Here is a 14,968-nt window from a genome sequence, read left to right as displayed (position 1 = left end):
ACTACGTCCAAGGATAGCCCCTGGCACCAAGGAAAATAAATATTTCAGCTGCTTGAATGTCATCTTCAAAATGAAAAGATTTTCATCAGACATTGTCCTGGATCCTTGCACTCTTCATACACCACAGAAGGGCTCTGCATGTTAATAGTATTTACAATTTAAAAAGTAGTTTGGGTAATAAGGGAGCTCTCCAAGCTTATAGCATGTACTTGGAAAATACTTAAGTGATCACTACTACTCTATATGGAGGACTCTTTAATAAAAAAAAAAAAATTAATATCTGAGGTGACTGTATATTTGAATTTTTAGAATAGATTTTTAGTGAGAAAAGAATTTTGGACACAGTAGTTCAGGGACCGAAGAGTATTCCAGGGAGGACTGCACACTCAAACTTGCAACAAACAAAATGAAGTATTATTTCCTCTTCCTGTATTTTTTTTCACTGTTCATCCCAACTTTCTTTTTTCAGCTGTCCCTTCTGAACTGGAATATAGATTATCCCAATTTTTTGTCATCCAAATATTTTACAACATGTTAAATAGTCTGGAATAATTAACAAATCTTAAATACTGTCAGAAGCTAAATATGATTCAAAATGTTTCCCTGTTCCATTCTGGATCAAGTAGGTTTAACAGCATGGGCTATATTTCAGTAACTCTCAATCATGACTGTGAGATTTTTGAGCCCACCTCATCTCAGGAGAATAAAATGTGTCACTGAACCTGCAAGCTGAGAGTTAGAGATATACATTTATCAAATTGGATTGAGATTTGTTGAAAGTGCATTTCAGAGAAAATGTAGCTGAGCACACACAAAATAATGAGAACTCCAAGGTACAAAATACACTAAATCAGCCTGTAACCCAGCTGATTTCCAGTTAAATCTGTGGCATCTTTAGAATGTGCTGGCTTCCAAAAGGGCATAGCAAGAGCTTGACAGAAAAGAACTCAAAGGTGCCAAATTGCAAGAAGCATCTACAAGTCTGAAAATACTTACATTAACCCATGGATGCTCAAGAACTTGCAAGGCTGAGAATCGCAGATCTACATCTACTTGAAGCATCATTGTGATAAGTTCCTGAGAAATAGAATACAGGGTTGAAATTAAAGAACACTTTCAAAGAACAGATCAATAGTTCATATACTTAAGAACTCTTTAACTGATTTTGTAAGAGTGCTCAAAGAGAGAGTGAACTACTGACCGAAGAAATATACTAAGATTATTCAAAAAATAGGAAAACTATGAACTGATGAACTCTCAGCTGAACTTCTAAATCCATATCTGACAGTATCTTGAAAAGCTAGAAGACAGTTCTGAGTTACAGTTCTGAAGCCACTGTTTAAGAGAAAAGCACTTAATACATAATGTGCAAAACAGATGGTCTCATGAAATTAGGTTAGCTTTCCATTAAGAAAAAGCCAATTCCTCTGTAGGGAAAAAAAAAGTGCCAGCAAATACAGTTTTACTTTAAACTCTTGTTTAAATAACATAGAAGATATTAAAAAAAAAAACCCCGATACTTAAAATCATTATTTTTCACCCTCTGATTTTCTCTGCAATTACCTAGATTATTTTATTCACAGAGTGCATGGAAACAGTATGGCAATATGACAGCAAATAAAGGTGCCTTGCCAAAGACCAAAGCTAGTCATCCTTAATTACAGGAATAACTTAAATGGATAGGCTAAGGCTTCAAACCAGAATTTTTAGACAGAACTATTTGACAGAAGGAGTTTCACAGGAAAACCCACTGGCAAAGGACTTGCAAGGTTCCCATTAATGATGTTATGAAATAATGCCTGCTACAACACAGTGATTTAGTTTAGAGGACTTCCAACTCTATGACTGTATCTCATTCTTTAACTTCATTAGTTAGAAGACTCCACATACCTGTAAAAGCAGTATGTAACTCTCCAAAGAATGGAGATTCAGAGCTACTCTCATACCTGCATCCACCTCCAAATTTACCTTTTTTTTTTTTTTTCTTGTGATTAATCAAACCCTGTCACACTGAAGGAAACAGGAAGACAGTTTTTCATAGATTGCCTTACAGACCAGAGAAGTAAACTGACTGAAAGTAAGCGCTTATCTACCTATGGAATGACCATATGTTTTTTTTTTTTTACATTCACATATGTATTTTGTCTCTGTCCACATATATTTATATATATGACTAGAGTGAATGCCAGATCCTTAGAAAATCTTCGAGTTAAACTATTGCTCTAGTGAATTAGTGAGAGTTAAAAAAACTGATCTGCTTTGCAAGTATAATGATCTCTGTCAAGGTCTGTATCTGTAAATAATTATATCTGCCTTAGCACACCAAACACTGCAGGTCAAGAGCTGTGACCAGAACAAGCCTGTATTTCATACCACTCTGCAACAATAAGGCAATGGGAGGCCTGGTTCTTTGACAGGAAGAAAGAACAGACATATCATCTAATGGGGTCAATAAGGGAAATCAGCCTCTCCATAATATTATTAGATAACATTCAAAGGCTCCAGGTTGGTACCTGGTGCCCCTCGTAAGTACATAAAAAGCACAGTCTAAGAGAGCTTTTGAGCTAGGAAGTGAATTACTTTAATTTTTTCTTAATCAATAAGGGCTGCTGGTGTCTGTGTTGTGTGAGAAATCATATAGAGATATGATATCCATTTCAGAATGGGGCCCATTTCAAAACCTTTTGGAGTCTAAGAGACAGCAACCAAATGAAACATAATTGGTGACCCAGAGGAATTTATAGGTGTAGCAGGAGATGTGTGAGACATGTCAAATACAACACTGTGAAAGGACAACATGTACTACGCACTCCCGCTGGAAATTATACTGTAGAAGAAAATAGCATCAACTATAAAATTCACCTTTGCAGAGTCAGAAACATTGTCCCAATATGGAGATGGAAAATCCATCTGTCCCATCAAAATTTGATCAAAAAGCACTTCTTGGTCATCTCCACTTCTGTAAAGTAAAAACCAAAGAAAACCAACAACAAAACCCAAAAAGAAATTATTTTCAGATGTGGTTTCAATAGACTTCTTAAAATTGCTTTTAATTGCTCATGCCTTAGTATGCTTTTGGAAGATGTTGATTGCCCCAAACATGCAGCCATGGGTGTTAATGGTGAGATCATAAAACACAGTGCATTTGGTACACTCTTTCTTTCTGCTTGTCTTTAGGATTGCCCACAACTTTGCAATTGCTTTGAGGGGATAAAATATATGACATGTCCTTATTAACTGGCTTACATTTTAATTACCTTTTACCAACCACAAAATATGCTGCATTTTGTCCATGAAAGAAGATGGTTATTTCATAGTCTATTTAAAACTTCAGGCAAAGGCACGCAGTACCTGTAATGAAGGCTCTTGTTTTGCAATGCAATGAAGTTTAAACTACAATAAACAAACACGAGACAGATTTTACCATAAAATCACAGACATTTATGGGGCCTGTGTAGAACACTATGCAGAGCACAGAAAAAAAACATCAAACCCTATGAGCAGAGAACTTCTACCAGTGGGAATCTCTGTGCTTAATGTGAAAGGAGCACAGGGACCAATTCACATAACAAGGATGGTTGAATAGGTCAGTCCATACCCACGGAATGGAGGAAAACCACAGAGCAGGATGTAAGTAATCACACCCGCTGCCCAGATGTCCACCTTCAAGCCATATCTAGAAGTGTGAGAGACATGGTTAGAGACATCAGATTCTTACGGACTACAGAGGAAATATGTTCAGAATCATTAATAATTTCTCATAAATTCTCATCTGAACTTTGTTTACCTACCAATCCTCATTCTGCTATCAAATACTTTTTGCATTTACATCTATCTTAAAATTACATTAGATCAGAATGTGTGAGTGCACAGAAGACATTGGGCTGTATTCTTTAGTTAGTTAACTAATTCAAGTTGAGTTTACTTGATTTAGTGATGCCTGTCAACATGAAGTCTGCAAAGGTGATGCAGACTGCTCAAGCCAGCAGGCATTTGCTCTGTGGAACAAATCAGAGGAGGATAGTGTGAAATAACAAAATAGAATTAAGTGAATGATAGTTAGCAGTCTCTAGAGAATAGAATTACCTCCACTGTATCTGCAAATGGCTAGTTAATGACTCAGTGTTAAGCTAAAAAGTTGAGGCTAACAACTGGCAGAGGTTGACCAATATAACTCAAAAACAGCCTGCTCTGAACTGGTTTGGGTAAGATCACCTCCAGAGGTCCCTTCCACATGAATTGTTCTATGAGCGATGATTCTGCATCATAGCCAACCAAAGGCAGCATAAAAATCTTAATTGCAAGAACTCCAGTCTGGCACAATGATAAGAATGTGCCCTTCTGAGTACACATCAATGGATCACCACTACAAGGGATTTACCCAGTTTCAGCGATGATTTCTGGAGCTACATATGTTGGGGTCCCACAGACAGTATATAGAGGTCCATCCACAATTGTTGCTAGGCCAAAGTCTCCCAGCTTCAGGGACTTGCTTCCATCTTGGTGTTCATAAACCTAAATCAGAAGGAAAATTGAAAGTTTTACCACAAAACCATCAAGGCAACTACTATAATCACTTGCTAACTGCCTGAAGTGTTCCTTCTTATTTACAGATTTTTTTCCTCCTCCTTACCTTTAACATATTTCTCTTCATGCTTTGAAAATTCACAGACAATTTGGACAACTTCCCTTGAATACAGTCAGGATTTTTGGGAAAGACTTATCTTGCTAACTGTCCAACAAAAGATGTGCCACTTGCTAGGTGCTAAAGCCCAGAAGCAAATGCGTGACCTTCCAGCAGTGGCTTTCCTACATCAGCTCCCTACTGAATTCACAGCGTAGGCGGGTTGAGTTTATTCATTTTACTTGCAGAGAGATTAAAGGTTTGCACAGGAACTTCAGCTACTTAGGTAATAGAAAAGTGACTGTACTGACAGCAGTTCCAGGCTCTGTGTGCTGAAGCCACAAGACACAAATCTGGCTGCAGTATTTCACCTAGAAGTGCTCTCCTCTCCTTGGATGACTCTTACACACCAATGAGTTTCTTACTGGCACGGTAGCATCAGCATCAAGGGGACACAAGCAGTTAGGGATGCTAATGGGGATATGTGAAAATCCTGTCTTAAAACCTGGTCTTCACAGAGGCAGCGTGATCTTTCATGGGGTTTTATGAGTGCAAAGAGAGATTAAGATGTAGTCACATGAAAAAAAAAGACAAACTAGAAACATCAGTAAAACAACTATAATTTTAAAAGATGGCTCAGAGCAAAAGAAGAGCCTCAAATCTGCAAACACTGAAAACTGAGGTGTTTTTATGATGCTGTATTGTATCCCCCACCATCTGCTTATGCCAGATAATAAGTCCTGTGCCTTTAAAATTAGATCCAGTAAAAAAATGTTTAAAATAAAAAATATAAAAATGTATCTGAATTAAACACTAGACTGTAAGTCTATCTTTAATCAAAGTGCTGGTTTGAGTCCTTGCTTGCCATTTTGGAATGTTTTCTACAATAGCACCTTAAAAAATGGAAAGAGTCTATAGGAGACCTTCTTATAATGTATATGCGTCACTTTCTTATTTTGCAAGCCAAATCAAAGCTCTATGCAGTCTGGATCACCACTAGTGATATCATGTAAACAATCTGCACCAAAACTGTGCAAAAATAGTAGGTGTCATACTTCCTAATCAAAACCAAAAGAATCCTTTAAAAAAAAAAATAAAAAATATATATATATATATATCTTGACCAGCTACTCCTACATCCAAAATCAAATTTACCTATGGTTTTAAGAATAAAATCCTAGCTTTTTTTTCTTACAAAAATACAATAAATTCTACATGGGACCCTTGAATAGGTTTCTTGGAGCAAAAGCAAATTCTTGAAGTCTCTCACCACAGTTTCCTACAGATCTGCTATAGCTCATACTAATTAGTTGTATTATACAGCCCCCATCCCCCAGTTTCTTATTTGTTAATGTTAGTCATGTCTAGAGAGAAAACCCCTCTCTGTCCTGAGTCCCTGCTTACCAGGTGATACAGCCACAAGCAGACATTCAGAGTACACAAAATTCTTCTCCTCTCCTTATGTTATTTTTAAGAATTCAACTGGATCTTTAAGAGGACCAGCAATTTATAATGGATTCACATTTCTACTAAGCCAGAAAAAAGTTATGTTTATAGAAAAGCACTGGGAAAAAAAAGGCAATTATGGTTTTATTCAAAACACAGATTGTTAAATACATCTGGTTCCTGAAACTAAAGAAAGTGCTCTCTGAAATGGCAGTAATAAATCTAATTTCAACAACAGTTTTAATTAAAGTCTAGAGACTAGGGCTTTAAATATTCACTTGCTGAAATATGGAAAGTGTGCACTTAGACATGAAGAGCTGAATCTGGCCTAATTAGTATTTCATATTCTGTTTTATGCAGTTATCTTTCTACAGAGCCTTCTCCGAGCTGTGCTAACCTAGCAAACATTTCTAAATTCCTTCCTTCAATAGACCACACCTTGTGGGACTCATCCATACTAGAAATTAATTACAGAAGAGGTTTGTTTGGCAATATTTACCAACGCAGAAGGTTTGGTACAGTGCATTTTCTATTATTCTGCTTCATCTGTTTCGAGGAATTACTTTTCTTGGAAAATTACTTCAGTTGACTTGTAAAAATGAAGAAAGTAACTTTTCCTCACCCTCTTATAACTTCATATAAAAAAGAGCCCAATGTGAAGCTGTGGTATGTTACTTGCCAGTCAAGGAATGGGAAAAATAATTTAATGCTCATGCTATTCTGAATAAATACTATATATGTTCCTGCATTTAAATACTGAAGGGCAATTAAAGAAATGGGGATTAGTGCAAATTACCCGCTTCGTAGAGCTATCACTGTTTTAACTAAGCTATAAAACTGTGTAATTGTACTACACTAATTGAATGCAGCCACACATAATTGTATGCCACCATATGTATCCTATTAGTATAAAGACTGTCAGTATTTTCTAAGCTGCTCTTGTGATCAGTGCAGATGGCAACAGTCAGAGAAGTTGTTCTCTAGGGTTTATTATATGGCTATAAAGACATCCCATGACTTGACAAAATAAACGTTCTAAATAGCAACAATTATGAAAAATGTTCCAATTAAAACATGGAAGACTCCCTAGAGAATAAAAAAACAAACAAAAATGCTAAAACATCACAGGTATTCAGCACACCCTAAACTCTTGGACAGTTGACTCTTAGATGGACTTTATATGCCCTGAGGATAATATGGAATATTTAAGCAGTTAAAAAATAATGGGTGCTGCACACAGGACAGGTTCACACACACAAAGATTTATCAGCAGGACCTAGAGCTGGTCTCACACATCAGCTCTAAGCCTGAAAGTTACTTTTGGGAAGAAGGAAAAATTAAAAGAGATAAAGGAGGAGGTGAAAGTAAAGGTTCTATTAGGGGCCGGGAAGAGATGAAATAAAGCAGCTCCAGGTGAACATCCTCTTCTGGTCTCCTTCTCCAGAGCAGCATGTTCCCCTTCACTTCCCCTTGGTCTCCTTTAGCAACTCTACAGCCTTGCTCATCCTCCCTGTTGTCTTTTTTCCTGCTAATGAGGTTGTTTAGCCCCAGGACATGCTCCTCTAAACTGTAAAGTTACAATCCATGAGTACGAAAAGGGTGGGGGAGAAGGGTTGATTCTCAAACTAGTGGCAAGGAGAACCAGCAATAACACAACCAGGGTTTGTATGTGCAGCACTGTGACCGTATCAGAGGGAAAGCCACAGCACAAGAACAACAAGGGAAAAATACCTCCATGACCACTTAGGTGAAGGGTTAAAGAGCTGCAAGGAAAAGGGCAGGCTACAAAAGGCAAGTAGAAGGTATTTGGCAAAAGAAATGCTGAGACCCCTGTAGCATTTTTCAAGTGTTTTGTAAATGCCTGAAAATAATGCTAGTTGCAATTTTGTGACCCAAGGAGCCACTCATCCCATTTGACAGCTAAGATAAAAGCAGAAAGGTTCAGACACACTGAGGCCACAGGCAGCCAATGTCAGAACCAGGGTCAGAGCTCAGGTAAGGCTGGTTCCAAAGCCCTCTTCTAAAACAGCGCTTGTTTCTTTCAAGGACCTCATAAAACTTAGAGAATCAATGCAATTTGTGAATCAAATGCTGGCTTTTGAGGATTAGGATGCTGCAAGAGGTTAAATGATGCATCCTTACAGCTCAGTCTCAAAATCAATGCACAGTTCTGGAAAAGTCACTCAGACATAATTCAGCTACAATGGGAACAATGTGATCATTAGTGGGTAATTACCAGAAAAGCTGAGCAGGTAAATCTAATCCCTGCCCTGCTGCCCTCACCTCCTACCCATACCTCCTGACCACCTCTTTTCCCCCAGAATTTTAACTCTGACAACAACAGAGTTTAGGCATTTACAGACAAGTCAAGACAGCAGCAGAGCAAGGCTTGTCCCAGACCAAGACCCTCCTGCACACTCCAGGAGCAGCATTAATGAATCCTGGCATGGGATTGCTACAACATCTGCATACAGCCTATCAACACCAACACCAGAAAATAAAATGGAGCAAAAGGGCCAAGAAAGGTGTATCAGTCATTAATGTCTAGTGAAACTTCCACCCAGTGTGTTTTCAGCAGTTTCTGGAAAATGAGGGCAGGTCACTTCTTCCTCACCCAGAACCTGCCACTAAAGGAACTTCAGCTGTAAAAATCCCACTGCCTGGAAGTTTAGCAATATCTGCTAAAGTCAGCTTTCCCATAAAAACTCTTCATTGTCAAGCAGGACTAAATGCATTAAGTCATGGCTGAGAGTACACAGCTGAGAGAACTGATACTCTATGATTCTACAAACATTGTTTTACAGTTGCAGAATATATGGAGAATTGGGACATCCTGATATTGGAACATGTCAGCAAATTTGTGAAAACTCAGAACACTGGAATAATCAGGAGAAGCTAATTTCTCAGGAGAAATAAAATAATGAGGGGGATGCAACTGTTGCATTCAAGTGTGCAAAATTCTCAGAAGAATAGTTGCCAGGGTATGTTTTTCATTGTCTTCAGTGGATAAGGCTCATATAGATTTAGTCAGAAAAACAAAGATTTAGATTGTCTGTTTGTGAAAGTGGCTTAATAAAAAGTGCTGTAGGATTATTTGGAGATGTAGTAGGGGAAGGACAATGAAGTCTCTTCCTGGTTCTGCTCTGATGTGTGACATGATTAGGACACAGCATTTACATGCACCACACTTGTAAAACTAAAGGATTGCTAATTATTTAGGCAGTGACAGAAGTACAGAATAGTCTGCTGAGGACAGAACACATATTTATAAGAAGCTTGAAATCTTCCTGCAGTTTACTACAAGTTTACTTCTAGTGATCCCAGAAATTACTCAGCTGTTGTGTTCCATGGAACAATCTGGACATACCACCTAATGTTACTGTACCTCCTGGGACAGCTGTTATTCTTAGGAGAGCTTTACAATGCAAAGGTTAAAATTAAAAGATCAGTGACTTAAAAGACTGAAATAAACTTGGCAGGCATGTGGAAGGAGGAAGTGCAGACCTTTTCTCACACACTCCAAAGTTATCAGCAATACTGAAAGATGAATCTCCACTTACCAGTAGATTCTCCGGCTTGATATCCCTGTGGACAATGTTCAGGCTGTGAAGGTATTTGATGGCACTGGCCAGATTGTAAAGCATTCCACTGGCATCCCGCTCTGTGTATTTGTTGGTGGAAGTAATAGCATCAAAGAGATCTCCTCCCTGGAGCAAAATTACCATGGGATATGAACAACATTGCTTGTGAAATGACTGAAAAATTTAGGGAAGATCAAGGAACATTTTTACAGAAGGAGGAGGAGGAGGGGAAGGGAGCAGCACAGTTTCCTTGCAGCTATAAACTATGGGTACTGTGATAACAACTCCCATAATGGCAGGTAAACAGACCAATAACTCAAAACCATTGGTCATGGCTGAATTGGTCAGACAAGAAACTGGAGTTTCTACTGCAAATCATTCCCACTTGCTGCTGCTTTCTTAACATGTCCAGCACTTCCCAATCTGAATGTCCAGAGCCTGCTACAAATGTCTGGCAAGAGTACATATTTGTCTATCACAGTGCCATCTACCAACCCTTGGCACACTTTATAATAGTCACAAACAGATTAACATCAAAATTTGCCCTATGCCTAACTGAACCCCAGAAAGATGAAGGAACTCTCAGTAAAACTCAGAACTCAAAGTTATCTATTCTCACTGCTATCATATTTTAAAAGTCTGTTTCCATCTCATAAAGCTTTGCAAACATGGATTTTAGAAACCACTTTCTCTACACAAGACGTGAATTTTTTGGTAGTGTGATGCCTCTTGCAGTTAATACTGAAGAACTTTACAGCATGTATGTCAGGCAATCATACTAGTAGACACAGGTGGCCACTTGTGCCATTCTCAGCTCATCATGCTAATTCAGCTGAAAGCTGCTGTCAGTGAAAGAAAAGAAAGAAAACAAGAGAGAATGAAGGAAAGAAGAAAACAAGGAAAAACTTGTGGAAGTGGAAGTCCTAAGTGGAAGTCCTCAAAGTTGAAATGATCTTCACCAGTGTCTGAGGCAGCCATGACTGTATTTCCAGAGGTGAGCTGGTAAGTGGGGAGAGGGAACGTGGAAGTGCTTGGATGAAGATGGAAGAGTAATTTTAAAGATGAGATTAAGAAGGGAGCTTGACAGAAAACAGTGATCTTTTGGGAGATTCTACTCAGAGGTATTGAGCCTTTGGCCAAAGTCAAAGGAGCATCACAAAGAAAACACAATCCAACAAGAGAAAAAAAAACAGAAAAAAAAAAGATAAGTGCAAAAGCAATGCAAAAATTTCCTGCTGCTGTCAAAACAACAAGAAAAAAAATCACAGAGGACTGTATTTAAAAGAAAAAGTGGGTATTTTCTGAAGGCAACAGAGGAGTCCCAGCTTTGCCAGCTCTTATAGTTTTATCAACAGCTTCAAGATATTTTCTGGTTTTTTTTAAGGCTCAACTCCAGTGTAAACACGTTTTCCACTTTCCAGAGAAAGGAGGAGGGAGGGGAAAGAAAAAAAATAATATTTCCAGGAATCATGGTTACAGAGAAAAGAGTAGGAAAAGGGAACCACCAAAGACTCAAACCTGGTGAAACATACTTTACTTGTTATAAAAAATAAACAATCTATTAAAATTTTTGCATTGTTGAGGTGCAGCTGAAGTATGCCAGGGCAGGTTTATTCCCATTGTAGATACAAAATCCCAGCTCTTTGGAAATTGCTTACAGCCAAAAATTGTTAAATCTGGACCACATCAAATTTCTTGCCCTGGCTGGTGACTGTTCAAGACACATCAAGATACATAGCGTCAAGGAAAAGGAAGAACAAAAGGCCAAGCTAAACCAGATAGAGGATTAGAGAGAAAGAGGCCAAATATTTGGCAAAAGTACAATACCATGTACTTCATGGCATTATCTGATCCCTAAGTATTAGATATCAGCATGTGGCAAAGTATGTGAGATAAATAATCTATCTTCCCTAAGCTCCTTCCTGTGAAACCCCTGTACCAGCTGCTTTTTAACATGAGGCAGTGGATTAGACAGATCTTTGGTCTTATCTAATATGTTCCAGATGCTCAGAAGAAGTGTCAATAACATCGGCAAAGCATCTGCCTCCAAACAAAGAAAATAGTCTGAGCTATGAGGAGCAAGAATGAAAGAAGCTGAGCCTTAAAAAGAAGGAAAAATTTTGGCTTGAAGTCAGAAGAAAAGGAACAAATGTTCATGCATAAGAGAAACTTAAACTCAGAAAAATATAGAGGCTGCAGAGCAATTTAACAGCCAAGCCAATTTGAAGCAGAATAATTTTCTCCATTTAAGCATCTACTGTAGTCGGTAAAGTTTCTTACCAGGTATCCTGCTAAGAAAAGAGAGCATATATTTAGTCTGTGGGATTCTCTGCGGTTAAAGGAGAGGTGATATCCTGGAAAGAGTTAACAGAGCTGACAGCTATATCAGGCAGAATTGCTTTCAGACTTTCCTCTCCCCAAAGAGCACTTTAACCTGCAAGGTTCTGCTAAGCCGATTCACACAGCAGGTCACTATCATTTATTCAGGCACCAGGGGTGAGTTCAGGATGACATTTCAGTCTTAAATCCCCTGTTCTGGAGTGAAACAGGACCAGCAACATCTGAATGCAGTTTTTATCATCTGTGCACATGAGGAAGTGTATTTGGAACTACAGTAACCAATTATTTATTTATTACCTTGTTATGTAAATGATATGATCTCTCTTTTTCTTCTGCAAAAGTGAAATCATATCCTGGAGCAGTAAAGGAAACTCAGCAATAAATCTTGCTTCTTAAATTGGCCAAACCCCTGTTAGGTTTGAATAATAATTTTGTTTCGCTGTGTAAAAAGGCAATGTGCCAGAAGCCAGGTCTTTGCTTCCTTTTACAAGCACCACTTGCAATGTGTTTATATTTGTATTTATGAAGTGCTTTTTCTTACACTTTACAAAGCAATGAATGGCCTATCTGCCATGAGGTGAGGGCGGGATTTGCAGCAGTCACTTATGTCAAACATGTTACTGCCAATTAATGCAGGGTGGTATTAACTGAAACCGGGCTCTGCACTATCAAGCCTTTCCTCCTTGCCTCTCTTTCCTGTCTCTGAGTTTGATTTAATGTCAGGTCTTCAAAAGTCAGTCAATAACAGATGGTTAATCAATTCTAACAGTGCACACTATGAAATGGTAACAGTCAGCAATTGGTGAATTAACAATTAATGTCTCTCCAGAAATGCCTTCCCTAGTACCCGGAGAGTGCAACAAGGCTTTTCTTCCAACTATATATTAAGGAATAGATGTTTGCATCAGAGAAACAAAGTTGACTTCCCTGAATAAGGTTATTTCCTCTACATTTCTTCTATTATTCTACATAAAAGTAAAGACTATTAGTGCTCTCTAGGATATGAGAAGTACAGAGATTCCTATAGTGCCCTTCCATAATACAGCTAAAAGAATATGTGCAGCAATCTTAAAGGGTAAAGAAGAAAGAGCACAAAAAACCACATTTCTCCAGAAAGTGAACACAACGCATGTTCTTTTAATATAGATTTTTAAGGCTTATTTTCTAAATTATTTTCTAGGAGTTTTTGGTCCCCTCCTCTCTCATTTAGCTGAGAAGGACTTCAATTAAAAATCCATTGGACACTAGAGTTTACACATTTTTCAGTCATGAATAGCACAGCAGGTTTCACCCATAAAACCAGCTCTGTGCTTACATCTTGGCAGGTTAGACAAGGCACAGCTTTTAGTTCTTAGCACACCTCATGGGGCCAAGATGAAGGATTTGTCAATGCAGGCTAAAAGCTGTGGCTACATGTGATTACAGTGCTGTGCAAGGGGATTGAGGTACCTTTGAACAAGCTCGCAGACACTGAGGAAAACCGACAGTAGCATGGATCTCATAGTGAGCTCACTTAGAATAGAATAGAATAAAATAGAGCAGTAATTATGATTAAAATAGTGCTAGATGGCTAATGGTATCTGATCTCAAGCTGTGCTATTTCACATTGCATGCCTAAAAGTGAGAGAGGGCTGAGATTGTAAAGGGAGTGGGGAAATTATTCTGGGACTGGTAACACAAAAGGATTCATGGCATGCAAGATTGCTAGTATTTTTTTTTGTCTTGGGATTTAACTTTTTCATCAGAGAAAATATGTCAGCTCCTTAGTACCAGCATCTCCTAATGTGCTTCCTCAGAGCTTGGAGGTGGTGGACATTGGGGTTAGGGGGACCATAAGCTCCACAGCACTACTCAATCCAAATAGGGCATCTGTCAGGCACAGACCTACGAGGACAAGACTTTCTTTCCCAGACTGCCACGAGGACAGGGAAAATCTGTGGGCATCCACTCATGAGGCACACAGAGCCTTCCAGCTCTGGACTGGGAACATGGCTTATGTCACTGGTTCTGCCACAGAGCATGGGGGATAATGGAACAAACCAAAAAAACCTTGTCATTCTACTTGCTCTTGTATTCCAGACCAGAGACTGAAAGGGTATTTAAGAAACACTTGGACCTGGGATTGCCCTATTTAATATCTCAATGGGGTGTAATAGGGACATTAAGAGCACCTTCTAACCTCCACCTACACCAGAACAAAGCAGATCAACAATCCTGTTTGCCAAAAAGCGCTTTCTCTAAGTCACTGTGAAGAAATAGCATCCAAAATATAAACCACTGCATTCACAAGTTTACTTTTTAGACTAGAACTATGTTTTTAACAGCAGGCTTTTCTTTTTCACTTTCCCCTTCCTTCTGCTTACATTTAGATTGCTATTGGGGAGGCAAGTTTGACACTGTGTTAATATAAATCAATAGAGAAAAAACATATTTAATATTGTTTAGATTTAATGTAAATTAATAAAAACTAATGAAACCCTTTCACCTTTTTGTATTTTGAAGGCTGGTATTTATGGCTATTTGGACTAGGTATATTTTCAATTCACCTCAAGGCAGATTATAAATTTTTAACGAGTTTTCTCTTGAGGAAGCAAACAAAACTGGTGGTATACAGTCAACAGAGCATTTCCAAGTGTGGCTTATGGGAAGTTAGACAAATATTTGAAATATTTGAAAGCTGATTAAAAAAAAATCTGACAGTGGGTTATACATCTTTCAGTAGGATGCAAGACCACTTTCAGAGATCTCTTCCACTCTACATTATTCTGTGATCCCATGTTTTTTAGTAAGCCTAAGTAGGAATGGAATTTTTCAATATGGTTGATTCGATAAGCAGCTTGGCTCCAAACACTCACCTTTACAAGTTCCATGACAAGGTACAACTCAGTTGGCATGTCCATCTCCTCGATCAGAAGTACAATATTGGGATGCTTGACTCGTCTTAAAATAGATACCTCATTCTGGATCATGTGTTCCT

At 38.3% G+C, this 14,968-nt stretch overlaps 1 protein-coding gene across 4 annotated transcripts in view; it reads right to left on the bottom strand.

The window, feature by feature from the left end:
- Nucleotides 1-14,968, bottom strand: part of DCLK1 (doublecortin like kinase 1) — a 235,471-nt gene that overhangs the window by 28,047 nt on the left and 192,456 nt on the right. For all 4 annotated transcript variants that reach the window (XM_077173778.1, XM_054654896.2, XM_054654895.2 and 1 more), the window contains 6 exons: nucleotides 14,847-14,966; nucleotides 9,631-9,777; nucleotides 4,382-4,515; nucleotides 3,599-3,676; nucleotides 2,863-2,959; nucleotides 997-1,077 (listed from right to left, as the gene is read on the bottom strand). In XM_077173778.1, the coding sequence (XP_077029893.1) occupies nucleotides 997-1,077; nucleotides 2,863-2,959; nucleotides 3,599-3,676; nucleotides 4,382-4,515; nucleotides 9,631-9,777; nucleotides 14,847-14,966 (657 nt within the window). The remainder of the gene's footprint in view (nucleotides 1-996; nucleotides 1,078-2,862; nucleotides 2,960-3,598; nucleotides 3,677-4,381; nucleotides 4,516-9,630; nucleotides 9,778-14,846; nucleotides 14,967-14,968) is intronic.

This window comes from Agelaius phoeniceus, chromosome 2, assembly GCF_051311805.1.
Source record: "Agelaius phoeniceus isolate bAgePho1 chromosome 2, bAgePho1.hap1, whole genome shotgun sequence".
NCBI lineage: Eukaryota > Metazoa > Chordata > Aves > Passeriformes > Icteridae > Agelaius > Agelaius phoeniceus.
The sequence above is the reverse complement of the archived record's forward strand: the minus strand, read 5'-3'. Positions and strand labels throughout refer to the sequence as shown.